We start from the raw sequence: 26,257 nt of genomic DNA on the forward strand, positions 1-26,257 counted from the left end.
TTATGTGTCCCAGTAGTAAGAAGATGGGGACTTGAAATGAACATTTAATGCCATTACTATATCTATATTCATGGTGGAATGTGGTTGATTTCTTTAGTGCATAATATAGCAGGATTATATATCCTGATCAGCCAATGACACATTCCTTATATACCTAAACTATCAACTAAAAGGACATCTATGAGATTTGGAAGATTTCTGCATCTTTACATGGCAATCTATTGCATCCTCAGTGAAGGTCGAAGATAATGTGAAGACACAACTCTTTAATTGCACCACTGAAAGAGTATAAAAATAGTACATAGTACTAAAAATACAAATGAGTTATATTTGTGAAAAGAAACGGTACATTCTCTCGTGATGTTTTGCATGCTCTGATTGGATTTGACATAATGAATACAAAGTGCTCTTAAGGTCACGTATCAATATCTGTGATCCTGAATAAAAGAACTGATATACATGTAGCCATAAGGAATATACACTGAGCTACTTCAAAATCAAATACATGAATCACGACTGCACAAGCAGGTTCCCTTTTTCAAATGGCTCGACAGTTTCAATAGAAGAGTACAAACGTTGCATTACACACTGCAAAGGTATTGAACCCATTATTTTCCAATGATGACATTTCTGTAGCCCTTGACGTGACACAGCTTGTTGCTGTCGAAGTCGACCACCAGCTTTCTCAGCCCAGAATGGGTGGGAGTGAAGTAGATTTTCACCTTGGCGTCCTGCCCTGGTCCCACTGACGAGCCCATCCTGCAAGGTAAATATTTAAAGATTAAAAAATTTTGACACACACTAAGAGGACTTTCTCACTCCTCTGATTGTATAAATGTTAGACAACTGTTCACCACAGACTGAAACCATGACAGTTTGGTCTTTGTAAGGACATGGTGTACATGAAGCCGTAGTGTTTGTCAGATGAAATATGCTTCGATAACAGTTTTGTTGCCAATAACTCTGAGCAGCCGACTTCTGTCCTAACTAAACAACAGCACATCCAACCCGACATCTGCAGGCTGAATAACAACAAGAGCAACAAATCATAAAACAGTATAACACATATGCAAGAGTTTGGAAGTGAAACTTGGAAGACACATTTCTATAACACAAACTCAATGGTTTTCTAAATGGCCAAAGAAAAGCTGGTTAAAAAAAAGTGCCTATTACATATTTTGAGTGAGTCTTGGTCTAAAAAGAAGGCAGTTTATGTTGTGTTGTGGTCTCCAGTTTACACCTGCTTTATTGCTGCTCTGTGTATGTAAAGAGTAATAATATTTCTAAGTGATTAGGGAGGGATTTATACAACCTCTCAGAGATGACGCGCCCCCCAGTGAGGTTGGACCCCTCGATGCTGAAGCAGCAGTCTTCCAGCGGCTCTGGTAGAGGGTTTTGAAGGGTGATTTCTGCAGCCAGCTTCCGATTCTCCTTTGGTTCACCCAGAATCTGCAGAGCAACAGAGACATCTGGGTGTTACTTGATGAAAGTGTCGAAACAAGCACAACACACTTCAGCTTGATCTGAGCTTTGTTTATACATATTGTAGACCCCTTATTGAAGCTGTAGAGACTCAACAGATTCATTTTTCACAACTTTTTCTTACACATACCCAAGTCTGCATTTGGAAGCCAAACGTTGTCAGGACAGAATTGATAAACTGCTATCTCTTTGTTAAGTTAACATGCTTTGTTGTAGTTGATTGTACCCACTCTGACTTTGATTTCAGGGTTCTCCAGCACTATGTTTCTCACTGCCAGTACATGCTCGCTGGTGCTGTAATCCAACAGAAGAGCTGCCAGCCGGATTAGGTTGTCTTCAGTGAGCAGACTGCCGTACTTAGAGTAGTTCAGCCTTAGTGGAACCCGCCTCTCTAGAAGAACACACAGAACAAATGTGATACTTTCAGTCAAATACAAAAAAAAAAAGGATTACCATCTAAAAACTACAAAGGAAGGCTTACCTGCTCCAGGTGAGAGTTCAACATTGAGCAAATCTTTAAAACCACAGTTCTCTCCAATGGAGCCATTGTAAGACACGGCACAGGAGCCGAACACCATGCGGCACTTCTTTGCACTTTGTGTGTTGTTGGTAACGACGGCAAACACGTCAAAGTCGCAGCCCTTCCTCATGTCTGATGTGACCTTGATGGTGACGTGTAGTCCTTCGTTTTGCTGCTGCTGATGGAGCAGCTTGTTTTGGTGGTTGGCCTTCTTAAACGCCTCGCGCTCTTCATCTGAGCCTGTCAAAGTTAAACAGATGAAGTCATGCATGCTGTCCACATGTGGATACATCTGGAGGGCTTATCTACAACTTCTAGATATACAACACAACACATGCCTGTGTATGTGAAGAAGCAGACACCTCACCTTCTTAAACAAAGGCAGTAAGAACAGACTTAGTGTACTAATGTTCTTTGAATAATCAGAAGTCAAGTAAAAGCCAATCTCTCATTTGGCAAGTGGTGTGGCTGACATGCAGTGTTATAAAGTAACAGAACCTTTCTAGGAAATCTGTACTTTACTTACAAGGCATACAATCATTTGCTTCCCAACAGTATACAGAGGTTTTTTGAAACTAGAGAGAGCCGGTATGAACTGAGGTGTGTATAAAAAACCAAAGGTAAGGACAAACATAAAGAACAGGTGTAATTTGGTTAAAGGGGTTAACTTGTGGAATACTTATGACATGGTATTAAGAATGTGTAGTTCACTTTCCAGATTTAAAATTGTGTTTAAAAAAATGGTGCTTAACAAATATAAAAGGTCAATTTGATTATTTTTTGTGAGTGTGACTCCTGTTTTGTTTTTTGTTTGTTTCATTTGTTTTGTTTTGAAAGAAACTCTTGGATCAAATTTTGTTCTGATATGTTTTGTTTTTTGTAACCAAACTAGTAGTGTCTTAAATAATAAGATTTGTAACAAGGGTAGGTGTAATAAGCTAAAGCTTCAGCCTACACCTTTTCGGTCAAAATGTTTTTGTATTTTCTTGTGACCGAAATAAATGATTACTAATACTACTTGGATTTTTTGCTGTCATTGCAACTTCTACTTTACTCCGCTATTTTTAATCTTGCAAAATGATTCTTTAACTCCACTACATTATTACTGGACACCTCGTTACCCGTTGTAATTTAAGTCTGAATGTAATCATTATTTTCTAATCATCAGCACTGAAATGATGGATACTTAAAAAAATGCTTTAGAGTTGATCTGCTTTTGTTTTAGTTTTAATTTTGTCGGACTGCTTATGTTCTGACTTATACAGTAAGAAGGATTTTACAGGATGGAAAGAAATACGACTTGGGGCTTCAGCCTATTCCTTTTTTGGTCATTCATTGTTTGAATGTTATTGTGTGAAATGGAGAAGTGTAAACGTGAAGTTTTTTTGTTTCGGTTTCTGTAAGTGGACAATTTACACAAATATTTTTGACTCTTGTTATTCTGTAATGAATGACCAAAATAAAAGACATTCATTCATTCATTCATTCATTCATTCATTATTTGGGCTATTCATGTTCTCTAGAAATCAAATAAATTGGTGCGTGGTAGAGGGCTGCGTTGGTAGCAGCGGTGGGGGGGGTCAACAAAGTCAAGGGTGTTCCCAGATAACTAGTGCTTACAATGATGGAATCCACAAATGAGGTGGAAAAAAGGATGATTAAAGTCGAATTAAAAAGCTGGCATGTATGCGATGAGACGAAACACATGCTGCTTTGTCTCTGATCAAAATATCTCACCTTCAATAAAGCTCTTCTCTCTGCACATATTAGACAAGTACAAGTGCTGACAAGTGTCTGTCGGCTCTGCTACAGCTATACAGTGTGATGCTTTGTAAAAATCTGAGAGTCTGTTTCGCACAAGGACAGCGTGGCTTTTGTGTCTATAAGACAGTGTTTGATTCACAAAACGCACACAGAGGGTTTGCACATCCCTTGTGTGTCTGTGTGCACATACCAGCGCACAGAGAGGCTAAAGCCGTTATGCAGTCCTTTCAGGAAAAATGTCCTGCTTTATATGCAAAAATAGCTTTATTTCAAAAAAGCATCTAATTCACTAACATTGCTGCTAATAGCCACACAAAGTTGTCTAGAATAAAATGTTTATCTGCTGTTAGTGGTGAGTGCACTGCAGTATTTATAAGAGATGTAATACACAAACTTTCCTCTGATCAGGAAAACAATTCCTTATGACTTAAAAATAAATTATTTGTAAATGATGTCGGTAAATATGACTCAAAGATCAAATACAGCCACTTTGGGAAAAAAAAGGCCTGCCTTTTAAAGGCTTTATATGTGATTTTTTGATCCAGCAGATGTCGCCCTTGAGCACCAGCATGAAACCAAATCAACTTGCGCTGCATTGTTGTGTTAGCATGCTAATGCTAGCGATCTTTATTATGCTGGTATCTTCACACTGCATGTAAATTTACCTGAAATGAGCGTGATCTAGAAACACAGTTAAGCAGTGAGTACAGTATGTTATTCTTCTTTTCTCTAGTCCCTCAATTAAACAACTTTTATTCACAAGGGGAGGAGTCAGCCGGCTGTCCTGGCGATGTAAACAAAGTGAAGATAGGACTCTGAAAACTCTGAAAACATCACAGACAGTGGGACTCGGGTGTTACACCCATTGTAGACAGTCATGACTCACAGAGTTATTTTCAGAGGATATACTTGATTTCTACATTTAAGTGTGAAAAATCACATAGAAAGACTTTAAAACACAACTGTTACAAATAAAGGCCTGGTAACTTCTAAATTTTAGGTAAAGAAATGCCCTGATCACTATTAGAGGAAATATAGTACATCAAGAGTAAAAGTAATACTGATTGGTTGGTGTTGGTATATACTGTAGTAAAAGCCTTTATTTATGGTGTGTTGTAATAACATGCTCTGTTAACAGTTAAGGATCTGCTCTGGTCTGGTTTGTTTTCTACCTTCAGGGTACTTGTACAGATGAGTGATGTCCTCTCTGGCATCGTTGCCCACACTCTTTGTGCTGATCTTCTGGCCCACCACTGTGGTAGTCGTGACTTTGGATGTGCTGCCGTCTTTTTTCTGCATTGTGGTGATGACATCGGCGTTGACCTCAGCGAAAACAAACGGGGCGTCATACTTGGATATGAGCTCGCCCTCCTTGATGGCTCTGACGGGGACGGGGCCACAGCAGTACACTCCTAAAGGAAAGGAGAAAGGAACAATCAGATATTTTCAATCGACCGTGGGTGTGAATTTACCTCATGGGTTACTTGGCTCAGCATATTCGTTACCTTGACTTTTCTCCTGAGGTGTAGGGTCACTGGCCTGCCAGCCGTTAAAATCTGATTTAAGGTCCGGCCTGGTCATCCAGCTCTCCACCCAGCAGTGATAATTCCTACAGACACAAACACATCATCAGCTCCATTTCTACCAAGTGGCAAACTCTGGTGTTGAAACATGAAGCCAATGCAGAAGTGGAAAAAGCTGCAGAGTGTCCACTTGAGGCTGGGACCAAAAGCCTCTGAAGTCACACACATACACACCCACCCCATGTTAAAATGTCTGTTTTGACAGCAGAAACAAGCATGTTTACAGCCTGGTAAAAAAAAAACATTTTAGGTGAATAGTTCATGTTTGTATCAGCACCATCAAACACTGAAGCTTGTTTTTTCTTTGTGATGAATAAAATCCTACACAACCCTGCCTGCTATTGTAGTAGTTCATTCAAAGAGCATACCAGATCATCTCTCTGGATTGAACAAGGTCTCCATTTTCGTTGATGTAGCGTTCAATCACCAGGTTGTTGTTGGTGTCGTGGGCTGACAGGTAGTTGGTGATGACTCTGCAGGGGATGCCGAGGGCCCTGGAAACTAAGAGAGTGTAAAATAACTTACATGAGTTACACTGTGACACTCAAGAGGCAGTGCAAAAACTGTATCATATTTGTTGTTTCCATATAGGATCTTGTGTTTTGTCTGTTTGGGGCATATCAAGTGTGTTTTCCAGTGATAGGCCACAAAGCGCCACTGCCTGCTATCTCACTTGTACAGGCGACTGCAGCAAACACCCAGCATTGTCCGTAGCGAACAGGCTGACAGGCTTGTGTGTCCCAGTTGCGGAGAATCTCCACACTGCCCTTCCAAAACATGGGACTGACACCACCTTCGTAGCCATCCGTCCATTTCCCCAGCACTACACCTTTGTCATCATTACAGTTCACCTACACGGGCAAAGGGGGAGGAGTGTAGGAGTTTATCACACACACAACAAACTTTCTTTTTAAACCTCTCTTTCTTCCAAGTAAAGGGGATGAAATGAAACTAGCCTCACTCACCATGGCACTGAGCACTCTGGAGACATAGATGGGATTTCTCCTCCCCGAGCAGTCTTTTCCAGGATTCTTCAGACATTTAGGATTCATATCCAGAATCCTCAGACACACATCCAGGATTCCACTTTCAAACTGGATGGAAAAAAAAAACAGGTATTGTTGCTGATTGATTGTCAGTTATAGTGACAGAGGTAGAAAATAAATGTAATGTTAACTCCAATGTTAATTGTCTTGTGAAAATATTTCTGCTGAAAACAGGTGCAAAAGACTTTGTGTAGCGCTGCCAAAATGTAAAGCTCAACAGCTGCATGAGTTATGCACCGCTAATGCCAGGCTAATCAAACCGTATCACATATCACAGAAAGGGCTCTAACACTCCTCTCACCTTATCTGTCCACTGTCAGATATAAATATCCCAGTTAATTTAAGTGTCAAATGTTCAGAATTGTGTGTGTTTGGCTTATGTAAAACATCATAAATCATTGATTAAGTTGACATTTTCTTCTGAATCAAACTCCTTCCACCTGGGACAGTGTTGGCTCCCCTGGTAGATTACACTATGTGTGATACATGGCCATGCTGACAACAACAGTGTTGGTGTTGGTACCTGGCCAAAGTTCCATGGAGTTGGAATGGGATGTTTGTAGTCGCCTCGAAAGATGATTCCATCCTGAGATAACACATATTCTGCCAAACTCTGCTCATTGTCCATGTACACTGCATCTCCTGTTGCCACAAGACATCACAAACAATAAGATAAATGTCCTCCTACATATCCTCAGTGGAACATGACGGTTAAAATATGTGTTGTTATTCCTCAGAAACTTAAAAAAACAAACATATATTCTCACCCTGCAGGTGATGGAGTTCATTCTTTGCATTCTTATAAACATCAAATGTTCTAATTGAAATCACTGTCATGACTGCATGTTCATTCCTAAGCTAGAGTCAGAAGCTGGTTAGCTAAACTTAGCACAAAGGCTGTAAAGGGCAAACAGTTCGTTTGGCTTTTGTCATAAAATGATCTGACACTTTCAAGTTCATGATTTATAATGTTAAAGGCAACAAGACTTAAGGAAGTAGTTACTCTTTTTTTTTTAAATCAGCTCAATATGTCATGTTCATCCTTTTTGAGTGATTAGTCAAAAAGCATATACTGTAATCATTACTAAGCTGTTGAGGGGCTAGAAGAGGATTTTACAACTTCAATACTGCCATTGTTTTCTATAAACCTGTCAGCACTGATCCTGACTAGCTCCTGTGATGAACCCACTCCTGAAGGAAACATGATCATCAAAGCATTGCACAGCTTAAGATCACTACTCAGGATCCCACGAGTCCATGACATGAGAGCTTGATGTATGCTCTGTTTACACACCTGGGCACCAGGGGTTAAAGAGCAGGATAAACTCAATGCGTCCTGATTGCCCCAGGGTCAGGGTGTAGCGGCCTATAGGTGCATCTGGGGCTGAGCAGACAGACAGGGCCACCATGTCCCCGGGGGGGCTTGTGATCGCAGCGCTCCAGCAGGAAGTGTCAACGTGGGAAGAGAGACCGAAGGAGGCCCTGGTGCCGTACTTCTCGGACGGTTGAGGACCTGCATGAAAAAGTGAATATGGTTAGAGTCTCAGCACTTCATTGTGATCTGGGGAATGGAATGGAAAGTCACAGGGTACATTCTTAATTCTTTTCCATATTGTGTCTAAATTTAGTACAGGCATCGCTGGAATTTTCTCTCATGCATCGACTTTGCAATGTCGCCTAATTATGTTCAAACTGATTTGGAAGTCCCCCCTGAGCAACAAAGTTCAGATTCCACATTAACTTTTCTCTTCAGTGCACTGACTAAATTCCTGTGAATCTTTCACTGTGCACAGCCAACTAAACCAAGGGCAGCGGGTTGCATCACTTCCATATCACTGGGTGACTCCTTTAATCCATTAAAAAACACTTGACTCTAAAGGTTTAATGTTATCTATGATTATACACATGCTTTCCTGTTGGCAAGCAACATTTCCTGTTTAATCAGTTGGATATTAGTGCGAGTGACAGCTGTATTATCATATTCAACTGTTGAAGTTTAAACAAATATTAACTGAGAAAAAGATACAGATGTTTTTAAAGGTTTTCTGAAGGCAAAAGTATCCATGTTATCCAAACTTCCATTAACACACACATGAAAAACTGAGAAACTGAGCCCACTGAAACATTGTATACAGCTAAGTGTGCAAAATCCAGTAGCAGCATCACAGACCACAAAGAAAAAATACTTTTGTTTCCTTTCCAGCACCATTACTGCTCCTTTCTCCTTTCATCTTTGAAACAACAATAAGTAGCAAAGAAAAATAAAGTCATGACAAAAACAAAGTTGTTCCAGCAGGATGACCCCAACTTCCTGATTGAGAAGAAACAATCACAATATTGTTCTTAACCTCTCGTTCTCTATGGGATCATAAAGACACACCTTTATAATATCAAGAAAGTTGGGTTCATTCACTTTCCCTGACTGTTTGCAGTAATGAAAATGTCTATTATTATATCAGTCAAATGTTAGAACTTGTCTTTGAAAAATGTAGTTTTTAAATTAAGCACCGCAGTTCTTAAAATTCGACATAAATGTTGTTTAGAGGTGAAAAATGTAAAGAACAAAAAGTACCCGTTTCTGCAACAAAGTCAAGAGAGCTGACTCCTGGCTGGTAGCCTCCAGAGCGAAGGTACAGGCTGATCGTGAACTGTTGGCCTCTCCTCACAACGAGACGATCCCCCCCGTTGAGATCAGTACGGTGGTCCATGTTGTTGAACTCACACTCCAGGTTCCAGCGATCAACGTCCAGAGCTTCACAGAGGAGAAACAAAACAAGATAAAAGAGGAGGCAATGGCATTTCTCTATTTCTCTAACCTTAACAAAAATGTACGGACATGGACAGAGAAAAGAATTTACTGTTTTTTAAATAAGACCAAAACTTTGGGAATTGGACATCTGGATTACAAGACAATCTATCACAGAGGATAACAGATCGTCTTTAACAGAGGATTTTTGTATTACTCCTGTGATTGTCAACAACAGATGCATTAAATGCTACAAAGCAATAAAGAAAACCTGAGGACCAAATCATTAAAACCTTGGAAACATACATCTAACTCCACAGACAATACTACTTGGTTCTTGATTCAATTTAACAGTATGATAATGTACATGATTGTGAGGCACTTCAAATGCCACAGTCTTGTTGTTGTGTGCATTGTAAACGTATAGCTGTGTATAACACACAGGATATATAAAATAATTTACAATTAGCTTTTTTTATAGCAGACTTGAGGTCATTTAACCAGCAAACAAGAGTCTAGTTTTCTTCATGCTGTGCCTTTGAATGTGTTTATTATATTTTGTCCTACCTAGTGAGAACAAGCACACTTTTATATTAACTTCATGTTCCAGGGTTATTTTAAAAGGGAGACACGTCAGATGTTTGTGAAGGCTTGTTTACACACGTTTTATGCTATTTGGTCTCGGAAGCTATTACAAATTCTGTGGTAGAAAACTGCCAGTTTGCACAGTCCTGTAGTGTAAGATAATTCTGTTTCATGGGGCTTTCTGTATGGATTTAACAGGATGTAAACACAGACAGAAAGTCACTCCCTGTTTAGTGTGCAAACACACAACCGCACCTTCTCTCTGGGGCAAACTGTGACTAAGACAATCCCACCCTTGGATTTCCTGTTCGTAGGGAAAACGAGGGTCCCCCTTTAACGATGAATACATTTTCCTCATTCTGCTGCGCTGTGACATGTCAGAAGGTTGACCTCTCAAATGATTAGTCATTGGTGTAAAGAAAAGCTCTAGAAACAAGCTTGAGGTGCTGATCTGACAGCTTGACTTTACAAATAAAATACAAATACATCCTGCTGTTCTACATGAAGTCCATGAGGGGCCATTTGTCTGGACTCCTCTGATCTTTTTACTGATCTTGACCCTAGTCCTGTTTCCAATTTAACACGTTAGTGTTAACAATTGGGTCAAATGCCTTAAAAATGATCACGCTACCTATTCAAGGACAGCTGCAGATGGTAGTCAGAGGATTATAAGGGGTTTGCTGTGAACATGTGTGACCACAGCCAGACATAATGCATTGTACCTGCAGCGGGCAGTTTATTGGGTAAAGTTGTTTAACTTGTAGCAGCACAACTCGCAAAGAGAAAATGAATGTGCAGAGATTCCTTCACCTTAACCCTGACTTCTTCACTAACCCTTGCATACTGTGCACGCCTTTTTGACCCACATTGCAGAGGATTGTCTCAGTAAACAGCACGAGGCAAGAAATAGCCTTTTAAGGAAATATACGTAAATAACATTGAGCTGTTTTTCATGCGGTGAGTAGCCAGTACAGTAAAAACAATTTTAATCCTTTTGGAAAAATAAATACACAAACTCAGAAATTCAGAAATGAAAAGAGTTCAGTTCTCAGTCTTGCAGGTAACGCCCATGCTGACTTCACAGACACATGATGCACACTTTAAAGTTCAACTGAATGCTCTGTGTACAACACACAGTTCATATATTTTAAACACATTCAGAGTTTTTAGTGTGTAGCAGCTGCAACAAGAGTCTTATTCAGTGACTACATCAAGTAAATAAAGGCTTACCAAATGGCAAATGCATTTCATTAATAACTTCAGAATAATCCATCATTCATTAAATACACACTCTACACGTTGGAAATGTGGGCCTTTCATACCAAAGAATCTGATTTTCAACAACCTTTCTTAGTTTTTTTATGCTGCACATTTCTTTGTGTACACAGGTTAACAAGGATTTGAAATCCTTCAGTGTTGATACAATGCAATCTTGGACTTTTGATTGCTTTAGTCAGACTGGAATGACTTTACAAGGCCTGTTTGAAAGGTGCCCTCTGTGCCTATAAATGGAGCAGCAGTTTACAAGTGGAGGCTCCAGCTGCTCTCGGCTGCTATTATAGTTGTCAAAGGGGGCCAGAGCAACAATCATCTTCTCAGACACCAGGGTGAAACATTTTTTAAGGTACTTCAGTCTTCAGGTTTCTGGTGAAAGCGTTCTTTACAGACTCCTGCAGCACTGAAACCAACACACAGCGGGTTAACTCTACTACGAGACTATGTGAAAGTTTGTCTTTGGCCATCCTATCCTGCATCATTTAATGTAGAAAATAACATCAAAAAAAGCACATGAAGTCAACTAAATGTAAAGTGATATTAATACAAAAGCCCATATAAGGACATGGTTTGAAGAAAACACCAAAGCAATTTGACAAATTCAAAATCAACATTTATGTATTTTTAACCTTCAAGATAATTGTCAGCCTTTAACCAGTTATGCAGTTAAAGAGTTTCCCCTTGTTGATGAAATATTTGAAGAAGCTTGAGAGGGGTTGAGTTAAAGAATAAAGAGAGAGTAAAGCTTACCTTGAGCCATGACTTCTGCTTTGTTCTTTGTCTAAACTGTGTTTTCAGATCTCGCGGTCAGAGTTTACTGATGTATCACTGGTCGGAGTTATCTCGGTCTTATTTGTAGTCCTCCTCGTGCCAGTCGGTCTGATGGTGGGCGTGACGCGACCCTCCCCTAACCGCACGTGAGCGCGCCTACCTTCCTCGAGTGATGAATTCATTACACACTGTACGTCAGAGAAGTGATGTGTTTGCTATTGCGTTGTTTCCACAGAATAAGGTACCCCCCTCTGAACTTGTTGACTGTGTTCAACAGTGAGCCAGACAAATACTGTACACCTCGTTTAAAATGTTTAGTGTCATGAAGTGTCTGTATCCATACATTGCTGTTTCTAATAATAAATGAACACGTTGAAAACAAAACAGATGTAGTTACACATGAGGATGCGTTTATTGGACATAGTAGGGCAACAAGTTGTTTATCTTTAATATAATTTAAAAAACTGGGCATCAGAAATAGTTCAAACTAAGGTTTAATATTTCCCCCCTCCCCCTCCCCTCATTTCAGCTCCTTCAAAGGACAAGGACAAATAAATCAATTCAATTGGATGATGATACTTACGGTCGTATTTATCGTTATTTTTGTGTCACTGGCTGACACGTTCCTTCAATAAGGTTAATATCAGAGCTGTACTTTTCATTGCATCAGTCTCACACACTATGGGAATTAATACTAAAATGTTCTGCTTATTCAGAATCAAGTTGCTTTTTCAATGAACTGCAGTGCCCAGATGTTGTAGGAAATAAGTTGCTAAACCCATTTTACACTAATTAACATCTGCAATAGGAATGAGCTTAGGAAGGAAGGTCAGGGAAGAAAAAAACTACTGTATGGAGATGTGTAAGTGCACAATGTGTTTTTTGTTTTTGTTTGGTTTCTTTCAGCATTTTTTGACAACAGAAAAGTAGAAATACAGAACCGTACTCACAGAAGGACAAATGGTACAAACTATTCAAGTCAAAGCTTAACTTTAGTTTTTTCCCTTTTCTTGTTAAAAAGTTTGCGGCAGATTTGTCCTGAGCTCAATATCAGGTTTCAACTATGACATCAAGTTCCAATTAAGCACCCGAATACACTGAAGTCAATAATGAATTTGTAATTACAACATTGTCATTCAAAGTAGAGGATAGAGCCAGTCATATGATTTAAAGCACTCTGGGCAGGCTAAGTATTAACCACAAACACAAGTCTTGGCTGCAGCACAGGGCATTACATCAGGAAAGTGAATTCAGTGATTAACAGAACTCTGTCCAAACCCACACAGCAGAAATGACCAAGTGCCTTTGCCAGGCTTGAACTGTGGTACATCTATCACCGACTTCCTTCCAGAGTAAATAAGAAATGTGTGCATCCTGTAGAAAAAAATGTCAGCTTCAGAATCACAATGACAGAAAAAAGAGCCATAAACAGTAGTAACTCTAAATGAACCTTAAAGGCTTTATATGCAATTTTTTGATCCAGCAGGTGTCGCCCTTGAGCACCAGCATGAAACCAAAACAACTTGCGCTGCATTGTTGTGTTAGCATGCTAATGCTAGCGATCTTTATTATGCTCGTATCTTCACACTGCATGTAAATTTACCTGAAATGAGCGTGATCTAGAAACACAGTTAAGCAGTGAGTACAGTATGTTATTCTTCTTTTCTCTAGTCCCTCAATTAAACAACTTTTATACGTGAGGGGAGGAGTCAGCCGGCCGTCCTGGCGATGTAAACAAAGTGAAGATAGGACTCTGAAAACTCTGAAAACATCACAGACAGTGGGACTCGGGTGTTACACCCATTGTAGACAGTCATGACTCAGAGTTATTTTCAGAGGATATACTTGATTTATATTATATTTAAGTGTGAAAAATCACATATAAAGCCTTTAATAAAGGTTAATAAATACCAATACAGGAAACAATTAGGACACATTATTCAAGCATAACAGAGCCATAATGTAACAGAAAATAGGAATTCATTCTTTGACTGAATAAGTCCATGACTCAAGTATTTCCAGAGAAAGTTCCTTTAAACGGTTAAAGGGAAGTGTGATTTTTTTCTCTCTCTATTGCATAAATCACAGTCTCTGACATGAAGGGAGGAACCTGTTCAGAGCAGGTCAGTAAAACATTCCCTTTAGATACTAATGTCTGTGTACAACAGTATCCAAACTGTTAGATACTAGATACTATTGTAATATTAGGCATTAGACAGTGAAGCTTGGAATACTTTAAGTGTTACTATATTTGTTGCAAAGGCAAATCTGCCACCAATATCAAAGTTTGTATCGTTCTGTTTTTTATAACAGGGGTTTAGTTTACTGCTGATACAAAAACGTGAAGGTGCAAATAAAAGCCAACATTTTCATCATCACTTCAAATATTCTGTATTTGAAATATAAATCCAAACAACTGTTATGTAGATCAGTATCTGCATACCAGTAAGCATATTAATCTGTACACAACGGTTAATTAAAAGACAGAATGTGTTTCATTTTAGAGGTAATAAGTAAGACATACATTGTTATTATGTTTTACAAATCTGAAGAAAAGGCAACATGTTTACGACATAAAAGATGGCATTATGGTGTTTATCGTTTAAAAGCAAACTCTTCACAGACCGTGACAAGACATGATGAAACTCCTTTGGGATCAGGTGAAGTTATTAAAGTCTGCTTGTTTTCTTTAGCACCATTCTATAAACACTTTAACATTTAGCATTAGGTTATGAATTACAGTCTGGAGTGTCTCTAGAATCCTGTGCATGAGCTGTGAGTATTCTCGACAATAAGCCACATCAGGTATGCACACACAAACTCAACACAAGTATAAGTTCAAAGTACAGTACAGTTATAGAAATGTTTCCGACCTATTGTTTAGGTGGTGAGTTTAAACAGAACATCTATTTACAGAGTGGAAATGGATTACAGTAACAGCTGGTTGGATCTTCAATGGTGGCACCAAAAGACCGCTCAGGAGCCTCAAAATCTGTAAGAAAAAAACAACAACTGAGAAACTAACTTTCATTTTGGTTTGTTATGCATATACACATACAAACTAACAACAATGCATTCATTATTAGAGATAATCTAGTATAAGAATACTGAGTGATGTATATTTGCACGCAGTGCATATATCAATCAATGAACTATACTTACATTGTACCGTATCTCACAGGTCAAACTTCAGTGGATTTTCCAACACTCGTGTTCTGAACCTGAAATATTCATGAATTTTGTTTTATTTAATAATGAAGCCAGAAGAAGATAATCATTGTCCAAGAATAAACAAATGTTTCAGCTAAAGAATGTCAGACACTGTTTACTGTGGGAGTAATGAGTGAATCTGTGAGTCATTGACTTTAAGGATGCATTAGTTTCTTTGCCTTTCAACTGTTTTACCATAAAAACAATTATTCACTTCATGGTAATTTACTGTTTCCTGTACCTTGCCACAGGGCACAGCCTTGGTCTGGTGCTGTGGTTTGGGTTTGGGTGCAACTGGTGGTGGGGTTTTTTCTGGGGATCCTGCCCTCACTCTTGGTTTGTGGATGACTTCAGCTGCTCGAGCAGCTGCTGCCTCCTTCACAGTGATCGTGGAGACACAGAGGGAGGAGGCGTCCTCCACCTCTCCTCCTGCAGCAGAGTGGTAGCTGTGACTGGAGCTGCTGAAGTTGCTTACACTCTCTCCTGACGACTCAGAGCTGTCCACTGAAACACAGAGAAGGCTTGATTCAACAAAGAACCAATGAGAAGAACGATGGATGATCAACAGGCCTCAGTGAGACCAACCACGACTCTTTTGAAATGTTCTTGGATGCCTTTAAATGATCCTTGACCCAGACCTCTGACCGATGATCTTGGACCCTGTCACAGAGAACTAAGAGAACCAAAACTGCACAGGTGTTTTCAGGCTTAGAACATGACACCCAGCAACTTCAATGAAGTCGTAATGGAGCTGTTAATAACACACATGGGATATTGGCTGTTGCATTGCACATTCTGGTTTATATGGACAAACATTGTAATAACTTTCTGGTAAAAAAATATTTGATTATAGCTAAACTTACACAGTAAGTTGTGAGTCCCACTCTCATGGTCCAGGTCGTCCTCCTCCAAAACTCCAGGAGGTGCTCTGTATCCTCCCAGGCCCCCTGACACAACCCTCCTCTTTGACTCACACAGGTATCCCACATGGGACAGGGAACCCCTCCCAGAGGAAGAAGAGGAAGAGGAAGTGCTCACTGAACCAACAGATATCGGTCGTCCGCCAAGAAGCTTATCCTGTGAACTACATGATCCTGCAGTGGGCTGCATCTTGTTTTCTGCATGAACCAGGTGAGAATAGGTTTTAGGAGAGGAAATGGGACACACCGAAATAGCCAAAGTGGGACGTTAAATTTCACAGTATCTGCAGACCAGTACAATGAAAATAAAGTATAATTAGGTGGATAGGTTTCACCTCTTCCCATTTGAACATAGTTGACGGCTCTGTCATGGATCGCTGCATCACTGGGCTGGATATCCATGAAAGGCTTGTTCCCAATACCCATGAAGACTCTCTCCTGCATACGGACCTCTAAATAAACACATCCCAAAATGATTAGCTTGAAAACACATCACATTTCAGATGTGACACTGAAGTTAATGAAAACATTTAGGAGGAACTGTAGCAGACTTTGTAAAGGCAAACATGATATATTTTTTAACAGTTCAGCTTTATCAAACACGGCTTTTAAAAAGTCATGAAATGTAAACTCCTTTCATCTACCATTATCTGTTACCAGGAGTTGCCAAACATAGTCATGTCTGCAGATAGAGGCATTGTAAATATTTATATGCTGAACAATCCAGGCTTTATCAGTGAGCTTCTGTTACATTCATCTGACACATTATCCATAGTGCTGTTATAAACACTATCAACTTTGACATTAAGTAGCCTTCCAAACAGACTCAATGAGTCTTTATATATGGAAGCCCCAAGCGTCTGTACATTTTATTTATTATGTTTGTACGTGATAATGACTTCTTTTCAGTTATTTTCTCGTGATCTCAAATTATTTTTCTCGTTATTTCAGGATAGCTTCACTTGTTCTCTCTCTCGCTCTCTACTACTGGATCTGTGGATCTTGAAAACAAAACAATAGGATGGTCACTGTGATTGACCAGACCAGGACCTCCCATGCTGTCACTGCCCACACTGATGACATCATTTAAGCCCTCTTCTGTTTGTTTTGTGGGGATATGAGATGAATAAGTCAAGATCCCGAGAAAAAAAACAACAACCAGAAATGACTTTTTATTACGTATATAAATGTATGGACGCATGTCTGCTTAGGGTTTCAATGCATATGATATTTTATACACATAAAAGGAATTATCTGTTGCTTAAGGATGAACCTTTTCCAGTCTGGAGTCATAGAGTGTGTATGTTTTGAAGCGTTAATGTGTATGTTTCAGTACCTCTGTTGTGTACTGCCTGCTCCCACAGGATCCGCTCCAGGTCTTTGGTCCAGGCCTCCTTCACCTCTCGGCTAACGGCCTGAAGCGTGTATGTGTCCTGTGTTTTCCTCTTCCTGAACCAGATCTCAAAGCACAGGCCGCTGTCACCGCTGTTTTGGGTCATGCCTACATCTGATGTCTAAATATAAATAAAGACAAACACACTATTGTCACTTTTGTTATTGGGTGTTATGCAGTGCATCAGGAGGCCCGTTATAATAAATATTGCGGAACTGTTGAGCAAAAGAATTAATAAATAAATAAAAAATTGGTAGAACAGCTATCTGGAGTATATTATTTATAATTATTATACTATATATTATTGTATATTATAAATATTACAAATGGAGCCATGGCCACATTGTTATTAGCGTTCTATTAGCGACTGGTGGTGCTTTTTTGAAGCTTATGGTGTTAATGTTTTTTTTTTGATGTTTTTGTCTCACCCATACCCTCATGCTATTGTGGAAAAGTCAAATGAAGGAAATGTACTATGAATGGTTTGCTTTGTTTTCAGTTGTGTCTCTTCTTCTTAACTATTACATATTTATGGTTTTAGTAATTCACTTTTGTGGAATTGAATGACTATTTAACTGACATGTTTTGATGATGAATTAATGTATTTTTGTTAATTTGCTACTGCATCAGAGAGCACTGTGAAGTCCAAGACAAATTTCCCACTGGGACAATAAAGTTAACCTTAATCTTAATCTTAAAGTCACTCTAATGTTTGGAATGAGGACAAAAGTTCAGAGTCAGTTGTCGTTTTTTTCCAGTCGCCTCGTTTTGTGATTTCAAATTCAAATTGTGACAAACAACGGAAACGTACATTTTCTTTGTACACGATGAGTAAATGTACCAGCAGACAAAAGTCATTTAAAGTTGCATCATGCATACGTATGTAGGAAGTCATCATGTACTGACTTGTTATAATAGGCTGTGGTAGTTGTAATACTGGGTCTTTTTCTCTGCAGCATTCTGATACACAGTAATTCATTTGAACTGCACACAAAGACTGAGTATGTGGTCATATGTGTACCTTGAATGACTGTTTGTAGATATAGGTGTCATTTCCTACATCTGTCCTCCTGGTCTTGCTAAAGAGGATGAGTTCTTGAAAGAGGAAAATGTGGCGGAAACATTTTTTCTTCCTGAACGTTACCAAGAACTCGTCCTGACGTATGACTTGACCCTGCTCCTTCAAGTTCACCTGCAGGTCACAAAAGAAGAACTCACTGAACTCTGCATGGTTAATCAAAAGCAAGGGAAATTTACGAAAAACATCTTTAACATTTTGAACAGCCATCAAAACTCCAAATTTATTCCCTTCATCTTGGCTCTCAAGATTAAAGAGCGCCAGCCCACCATCACCCTACTCCCACTCCATCTCATGACAAAGATTCAAAATGAAATAAAACATTCTTTGGCTCTACTCTTTTCTTCAATCCCGTCAAATTGATAATGATGACTAAACAAATCCAATGCCAAAGAAAGATGTTTCACTCCTCACTTGACTCATCATCATTTTACAAAGAAATTTCTTGTTAGTACCTGTTTCTCAACTCAGCTTTTATTATCACTGGAGAGGTTCCAGATGTGTTGCTCCACTCATTCTCATCACTCTATAGTACATGCTATGTACACAGTTTACCTGTATATGTATGAACTGTATATAAGACATGAAATCCTCCTCTATTTGAAGGTTTGGTTATAAAATCACACATACGTTAAACAAAACAAACTTACATCACACTGGCGGATGGCGTCCATTGCTAGTAGGTTGTTGCCATGGCGAAGCTGGAAATGGATGACCTCCAGAGCGGCCTTGACCTCAGCCAGCTCTCTGGTTTGTCCCGGTCCACACTCTCTCATCATGTCATGCAGCAGCAGGCTGTACTTACTGATCCGCTGCACAGGCTTCAGCAGATACGAGCACAGATCCATCTTGTCCCCCAGCATCTGCTGCTTTTGCTGATGGATTAAGGAGACGGGTCACAGTTTTAGTCTGCACCAGGGCTAACTATGTGTACTGCTAAAGCCATCAGGATGATGCTAAGTGCTGAGTTGGAAAACAAACTGCTGTTACGAGGGTGTGCAGTAATCTATTAAGAGTATAAGTGGTGAACAGAAATGCATTATTGGAAATAAACAAGTTAAGAGAAAGTGATTTGACTTCATTAGTATGTCATTTCTCTGAGTTAACCATTTCTTGAAGCAAGGCTCATTGGTTGCAAAGATTGTTGGCTGTTTAAAAAGTTTGTGATGTGGTTTAAAGAGGAGAAATAAAAGGAGAGCAAAGGGAGGCTGGAAATGGTTCTCACCTTGAAGAAAGCCTGTCCATGATTGATGAGAAGACAGTCAGACTGCGGTTTGTTCTTGCTGTAAAGGGCATACAAAGCGAAGTTCTCCTTCTGAAATAAAAAGGGATAAAAACAACATGTTTATCACAACAACAACAACAACAAAATGCATGTATCACAAAAAAAAGTGCAGACAACACAGCAGTATGAAATTAACTTCCCACTACAGAATCTGTTGAATAATTCCTGGGATGCTGATGACATCATTCCACAGTCAGGACACATCTGGAAGGGCTTTTGCTAACAAGCGATTTAGCCAAGTTATCTCTGTGTTAAGTCTAAAACAGGAAACCATACCCTGCTACCCATCATTACAGATGCTGACATCAGACAAAAACCTGGTTACAAAACAACAGCTGCACAGGTTTAGAAATCTGCAACACACCTGCAAACCAAAACTCATATCACCGGTTGTACCCACATGTCTCAGAAAGCAGCGTCCCACCCTGAAGGGTTCGTTCACACTGCTCTCCAACTCGTTCAGGAAATGATGCCGGTGAAAGTCATGGAGTTTTTCTAAGTTACCGAAGATGCTCCCCCTCTGGCCCCTGAGGTCCTGAGGAACGTCGGCCCTCTCCAACTCGGGGAAGTAGTGCTCTCGAATGTAACCCAGAGCCTTCACGTACTCCCTCTCTGTGGACAGCAGCTCCTCCATGATCCTCCGCAGTTTCCTGAAGGAAAGGAAAGTAGGAAAGGTAGAAATGTGAAATAAGTGATTTGATTTGATTATTTCATACAGTTTGACATTATATATTTGTAAGGAGGGAACGGTGTTGTTTAACAGTGAAACCTTTGTAATGTGTAATGTTCTGGACAGCATCTAACTGAACTTTGGATTACGGCAAAAAGAGAACGGCATTACTTACAAAACATTGTCGCCATTGTTCTCTGTTGGTGTGAGTAATGTCTCTCGGGACTTGAAGTCTTTAGGGCCCCGGTTGGAGTCTTTACATCCGTCACCCGCCTCACTGCTGTCTCTTTTTGACTCCCAGCTCAGGTTTCCTGACGGTAAACTCTCGTTCTGGGAAACGGGCAGATTTTGGACGAGCTGCAGATTTGGTTCCAGCGGTGGTGCCTTGATCTGACAGTGTTTGTGTCTCACATTCAAAGGTAAAAAGCCAGAAAGAATCGACAAGTGAGAGCTCACACACGAGCCCTCGCTCCGGGAACGACCCAAAGGTTGGTGTTTTGGAAAATCATTGCCCCCTTCAGCCGGGTCTGCACTCCTCAGATCTGCCTCGCTGAGGTGCTCTCTTGGCCTCTGTTTGGTATCTGGACTCCAGTGGTTTGTTTGTGGAGTAATAGGAGACATTTGATCCTTTTTAACCAGTGATTTGGGTGATTTTTGTGTTTGGGATTCTTCTTCTCCACTCCATGTTGAGTCAGGTTTTAAACAGTGGTGGATTGGTTCAGCAGTAGTGGTCATTCCTTCTCTATCTGAGACATCTGCCCCTGTCTGAGAAGTTAGCTGCTCGGTCACAGAGCTTTCATCCTCCCCCACCTCTCTCCTTTTCTCCATCTTCTCAGCGCCCCCATCTTTCCCTTGAGGATTTACAGCTGTGCTCTGTTGGATCTGGTTTTTATCTACGCCTTTCTCATTCTTCTGCATCTCCTCAAGACGCCGTCTGACTTCTTGGCGTAACACCCAGGCTGCATTCCACACTCTTATCCCCCATGACGCCCCTGATCCCACGGCAGCGGCCTGCGCTTTCACTGCCTGGAAGTGTGGGGTGGAGAATTCATCACCTAATCTCTCCTCATACATCTGGAGTGTGCTCAGGGTCTGAGCGGAGTAACACCCCGGCTCTACCTTCTCCAGAAAACTACTGCATTCTTTGGCCAGAGCAGAAGCCTTGAGAAGAGAGAAAGAAAGTGATTTTAACCAAATCAGTCAGAAATATGTAGACAAGAAAGTAACAGACTTAAACAAGATATCTTCGATTATTGAAAACATGTGAAGCACAAACCTGTGCACAGAAGTGGTGCACATGCATCAGTGTCTTCAGATCTTTGAATCTCTGTTCTGCCCGCAAAGTAAAATCATCCATGTTGGATTTGAAAGTGCTGATCAGGGTCCGAAAAATATCTACTGCAGGACTGGAATCACTTAGGGCGACTATTCCCTCTGCCTGCGTCACTAGGGTCAAGGCTTGCTGCTGCTTCTCCTGAGACAAAGGAACAGAAACCCAAGAGATTTTATTGTTTTAACTTAAGTTTAGAATCACATATTTCCAAATGGGTGCAACTTTTCTTTTTTTATATATAGTTCTTGTAATATTGCTCTGATACCTTAGACTCTTTAAGAAACAGATCAAACTGCTGCAAGGCCTTTTCAGTGCACACCAGGGTATCGCCTGTTGCGTAAGAGTCCTTTAGTCTCTGCTCGCCCTCCGTATTAAACCACATCCCCGTCTGAAAGATGTAAGAAAGTATTATGCAATGTTGGATTACCGGCATATCTTGGCAAGCTCCTAGCATCTTTTTTTTTTTTTTTTCAGATCAACCAAGCTAATGGATCTCAGCTGTTCCAACACATATTTTCATATATACTTTAACTGTATGTAGTCCTACCGTGCTCATTTTAGCCTCCGTATCTCTGAGTCTGAAGAGGAACTCCAGCTGCTGCAGAGACTCGTTTGATCTCATCACCAGTGTGTGAAGCTTCTCCTCCACCTGGTTATACAGACTGGTCACTGCCTCCAGAGCATCTCTGCATCAAATATAAAACAGTGAAGTCACATACAACACCAGACATCAATATAAGCCGTTTTAATTTCACTTCAATTGCACTATGGAGGGAGGAATTTTTGTTCAAAACTAATTGAGGGCCATGCACACATAAATCCCTCAAATATTAAAAAAAACAAAAACATTTCTGGAATAAACCATATCGTTATCCACCTGTTTCTGTTGGTTTTCAGTGTGAATGATAATCTAAGATCAAGTGCATCTGTTTGAAGAACAGCCCTAAAACATACAGAGATTTGAAACAGAATGATCCATTTTAATTATTATTAAAAGAAGTGTGCACATTTTTTTACTGAAGCAATAGAAGTAATGTCACTGTGTAAAAAATGTGTTCAGGTGATCTTGTATTGTTAGAGAACTGTACGTACACTTTCAGATTATTGTCGATAAATGTGCATAAATGATCCGAGGCAGTGTGAATATTGCAGGTCAGGTTGGAGGAAAACTACTCTTTATCTAACTTTTTTCTGTAGTTCAGTCAGTAATAATGAATCCACACATTATAAAGTGATCATATACTATGAATGAACAATCTTAGTCCACCTACCAACACTGATGATTATATTCCTGATGGCTTATTACACCTCCTATTGCATCACACACTCATAAAGGAGAGAATCAGAAGATAGACCGTATGATGTCATACCTGTAGTCTTCAGACTGTGGGAACCTGAACTCCTCTTTTCTCATTCTGGCGAGCAAAGCCCCTCCCTCCCTCTGCAGAGTGACCAGTCGAGTGTCTTCCAGCACCTCTTTCATCGAGGCCCTCTGTTCATGGATGCACTGCTGCACCTCCTGTAAAAGAAAGAGAATAATTAACGTAAAGTCAACATGGCTGACACTAATGAATTAACATGACACTCTGCTGTTTCATTTCACCTGTGGAGAGTCCATTGTTTTGCTGCCATCCACCTTCTTGATGGCCTTCTGCAACAAGTAGTCTGCCCCCCGCAGGTCAGTCATGAAAGACAGCAGCCTCTGAAATGTATTAAATGTATGATTAAGTTGAAGTGAATAACAAAGTTATCTGTCCTATGTAGCTGAATGGACATACCAAAGAGCAAACCTACTGAGATATTATATAAGGGTCACTCTGATTATTATCCCAGGGATGACAACATGCACAGCGGACTGACCTCAGTATGCTACTGGCTATAGCAGGGGGAGTCTGATCTTAACAACTGTATCATGATACCATGATGATTGTAACTACTGCATGAAGTCATGCCTCAGGACTGTCCATTTGTATACATCAGTGTGTCCCCTTACCAACATTTGGGGAGTGTGACCCCCTGAGTTTGACCATCGGCCTTTTGCTGCATGTCCTGTCCTACTTTTTCTATGAATGTTTTCAGTGTCTCTTTCGCTGTTCTTTCATGAAAGGCAAAAAAAGTAAAATTGTCACAGGTCACATATATGTGAGACTGTGGAACAACCTTCCTGAGGGTCTAAGAGGAGCCGAGAATTTGCAGTCTTAAAACTCATTTATTCAGTCTGGCTTTTATAAAGTGCTTTATATAAATTCAAATCTTTTAACATTATTGTATTGTCTTTTTTTATCCTACTACAATTTTAAATATTCTTCTCCTAGGTATTAATTTTAATATCTTATTGCTTTTATGTGTCGCATTTTATTTTTTATCATTTTTATACATATTTTTTTTATTCTTATTGGTGTGCATTAGTCTTTCTATGATTTTATGAACCCCTTTTTCATCAATAACTTTTCTGCACTCTTGTAAAGCACTTTGAACTGCAATTTAATTTGTCTGAAAGGTGCTATATAAATAAAGTTTGATTGATTGATTGATTGATTGATTGATTGATATCTCTGATATCTGATAGATAATGTTTTTTCTTCTTTGATTGTTTCATTTTTAGGAGCCTGAAGATTAACAAATATCCTGAAACCCTCAAACCAAATGGATCTACACCAGGAAAAACAAAAACATGATGTCTTTGGCAGAAAATGGTATGTACTGTATCATTTATCTGCATTCTTGTACTCCCCCCCAGATGTATTCTACATCCAGATAGGCTGCTGACCTCAGCATTAGAAGCCCTGGTTTACATAACAAACTTCTGCTGCCTCACTCTGACCTGAAGGTTAATGCTCTAATGTGCACAAGACAAGAACACTGTGCTATTATTGTACATAGAAAGGTTTTTTTATGGAGCTATAACTGTTGTTGGTTATTATTATTATTGTGCTTAATTTGGTTAAAACTGTAAGCTGACTGATATGAAGATCACTCCTGTTAAATTACTCTTTAACAATGTATGTATTCACATGACGTCGACCTGCTTCTTGGTGCATCTGAGCCTGAAAGATTAGAGATCAAGGTGGTATGAGAAATGATAAAATATGAACCCCCTTTTAACGATCAGTAATATTTGCATGAAGTGAATAAACTAATGAATCTCTCCCTATGACCACATCCTCCCCTGACTCACTCACGGATGATGTGTTGAACTGCAGTTCTGTGGAAACTCCACAGAACTGCAGTTCTGTGGAAACTCCAGTTAAACAAAGCAAGGGTGGGCTGTGCTATCACAGCTGCAAGCATTCCTGTAAATACAGATTTAAAGTTCATTACCTGATGGAACTGCAGCCAATCTGTGTGACTGTAAGTGAAGGTCCCTCCCAGGTCAGAGGTCAGCTGTGAGGCCTCCACTGTCTTGTTGAGGGCTTTCATGGATGACACCGTGTCCATCTTACAGAGAGAGAGACAACGGGCCAATTATGAATATAGAAAAAAATGTTCTTCAATAGCGTCAAATCAGAGTAAAGGAATGTATGTTCTGACCTGTAACCCTGGCTGTTTTTCAGGTCGAGGACAAGTGTCTTTATCTACCAGCATCACGATACTGTGGACAGCATGGAGAGCTTGCTCCTGTAGAGAGGGTTAAGTAGGTTAAAGACAAAAAATCAGAACGGACTTAAATGTTTATTATTTGACATAAATTGCACTGTTGCTAGATTAGTGTCTCCTTTAATCAAAATCTCCATTTATCTTCACTGTAGGAAAAGATGTGACCCACCTACAGTAATAGAAACCCCTTAGTATGTCTTTGCCACCAAAATATCGCACATTTACTTACATCTCAAGGTGATGTGATGGAGTCTGTATCATCTTATAAATACCTTGGATTCGTAATTGCTGATACTCTGTCTTTCAAGCTTCATATTCAGCAACTTGTAACGAAGTTTAAAGGCTTTATATGTGATTTTTTTGATCCAGCAGATGTCGCCCTTGAGCACCAGCATGAAACCAAAACAACTTGTTAGCATGCTAATGCTAGCGATCTTTATTATGCTCGTATCTTCTTGTAAATTCACCTGAAATGAGTGTGATCTAGAAACACAGTTAAGCAGTGAGTACAGTATGTTATTCTTCTTTTCTCTAGTCCCTCAATTAAACAACTTTTATACATGAGGGGAGGAGTCAGCCGGCCGTCCCGGTGATATAAACAAACTGAAGACAGGACTCAAAAAATGTAGGCTAAGTGTGAAAAATCGCATATAAAGCCTTTAAGCCTTTAAAATAACAAATTGTTGCTGCTACTTTCATGACCCTGATTGATCATGGTGATGTTTTATATGTGCATGCATCTTCTCAGTGCCTAACATCTCTGGGTACTGTATATCATGGTGCATTGAGATTCATAACAAATCTCAGGGCCCTGACTCATCGTTGTACTCTGTATGATCGAGTCAGCTGGGCTGTATCGTCTCAGCGTAGACAAACTCACTGACATGTCCTTATTTATAAGGCTTTACTTAACCTTCTTCCCGCGTACTTGTGTAACTGTATTCATGTGAAAAGTGCTGGAAGACACAAAACGTGTTGTTTTTTTCTGTTCCCAAAGTG

General features: G+C 39.8%; 2 protein-coding genes across 2 annotated transcripts in view; both read right to left on the bottom strand.

Moving 5' to 3' along the window:
• Positions 1-251: 251 nt before the first annotated feature.
• Positions 252-11,897, bottom strand: tgm2b (transglutaminase 2b). Its single transcript, XM_020646878.3, has 13 exons — positions 11,752-11,897; positions 8,968-9,147; positions 7,690-7,908; positions 6,919-7,037; positions 6,315-6,443; positions 6,023-6,200; positions 5,718-5,850; positions 5,272-5,375; positions 4,939-5,178; positions 1,964-2,242; positions 1,713-1,873; positions 1,313-1,449; positions 252-759 (listed from the first exon to the last, which is right to left on the bottom strand). The coding sequence occupies exons 1-13, from the start codon at positions 11,759-11,761 to the stop codon at positions 609-611; spliced, it is 2,040 nt and encodes a 679-aa protein (XP_020502534.2). The 5' UTR covers positions 11,762-11,897; the 3' UTR covers positions 252-608.
• Positions 11,898-14,147: 2,250 nt separating this feature from the next.
• Positions 14,148-26,257, bottom strand: part of quo (quattro) — a 29,512-nt gene continuing 17,402 nt past the window's right edge. Inside the window, exons 7-24 of the mRNA XM_065954581.1 lie at positions 25,193-25,279; positions 24,983-25,099; positions 23,265-23,363; positions 23,032-23,180; positions 22,209-22,347; positions 21,927-22,049; positions 21,605-21,802; positions 20,504-21,489; positions 20,059-20,308; positions 19,599-19,688; positions 19,024-19,248; positions 18,317-18,487; positions 17,239-17,416; positions 16,238-16,354; positions 15,846-16,100; positions 15,224-15,486; positions 14,935-14,993; positions 14,148-14,764 (exon numbers count right to left, since the gene is read on the bottom strand). Of these exons, the coding sequence (XP_065810653.1) occupies positions 14,955-14,993; positions 15,224-15,486; positions 15,846-16,100; positions 16,238-16,354; positions 17,239-17,416; positions 18,317-18,487; positions 19,024-19,248; positions 19,599-19,688; positions 20,059-20,308; positions 20,504-21,489; positions 21,605-21,802; positions 21,927-22,049; positions 22,209-22,347; positions 23,032-23,180; positions 23,265-23,363; positions 24,983-25,099; positions 25,193-25,279 (3,486 nt within the window). The 3' untranslated portion in view covers positions 14,148-14,764; positions 14,935-14,954. The remainder of the gene's footprint in view (positions 14,765-14,934; positions 14,994-15,223; positions 15,487-15,845; positions 16,101-16,237; positions 16,355-17,238; positions 17,417-18,316; positions 18,488-19,023; positions 19,249-19,598; positions 19,689-20,058; positions 20,309-20,503; positions 21,490-21,604; positions 21,803-21,926; positions 22,050-22,208; positions 22,348-23,031; positions 23,181-23,264; positions 23,364-24,982; positions 25,100-25,192; positions 25,280-26,257) is intronic.

The sequence above is a fragment of the Labrus bergylta genome, chromosome 5 (genome assembly GCF_963930695.1).
Source record: "Labrus bergylta chromosome 5, fLabBer1.1, whole genome shotgun sequence".
Classification (NCBI taxonomy): domain Eukaryota; kingdom Metazoa; phylum Chordata; class Actinopteri; order Labriformes; family Labridae; genus Labrus; species Labrus bergylta.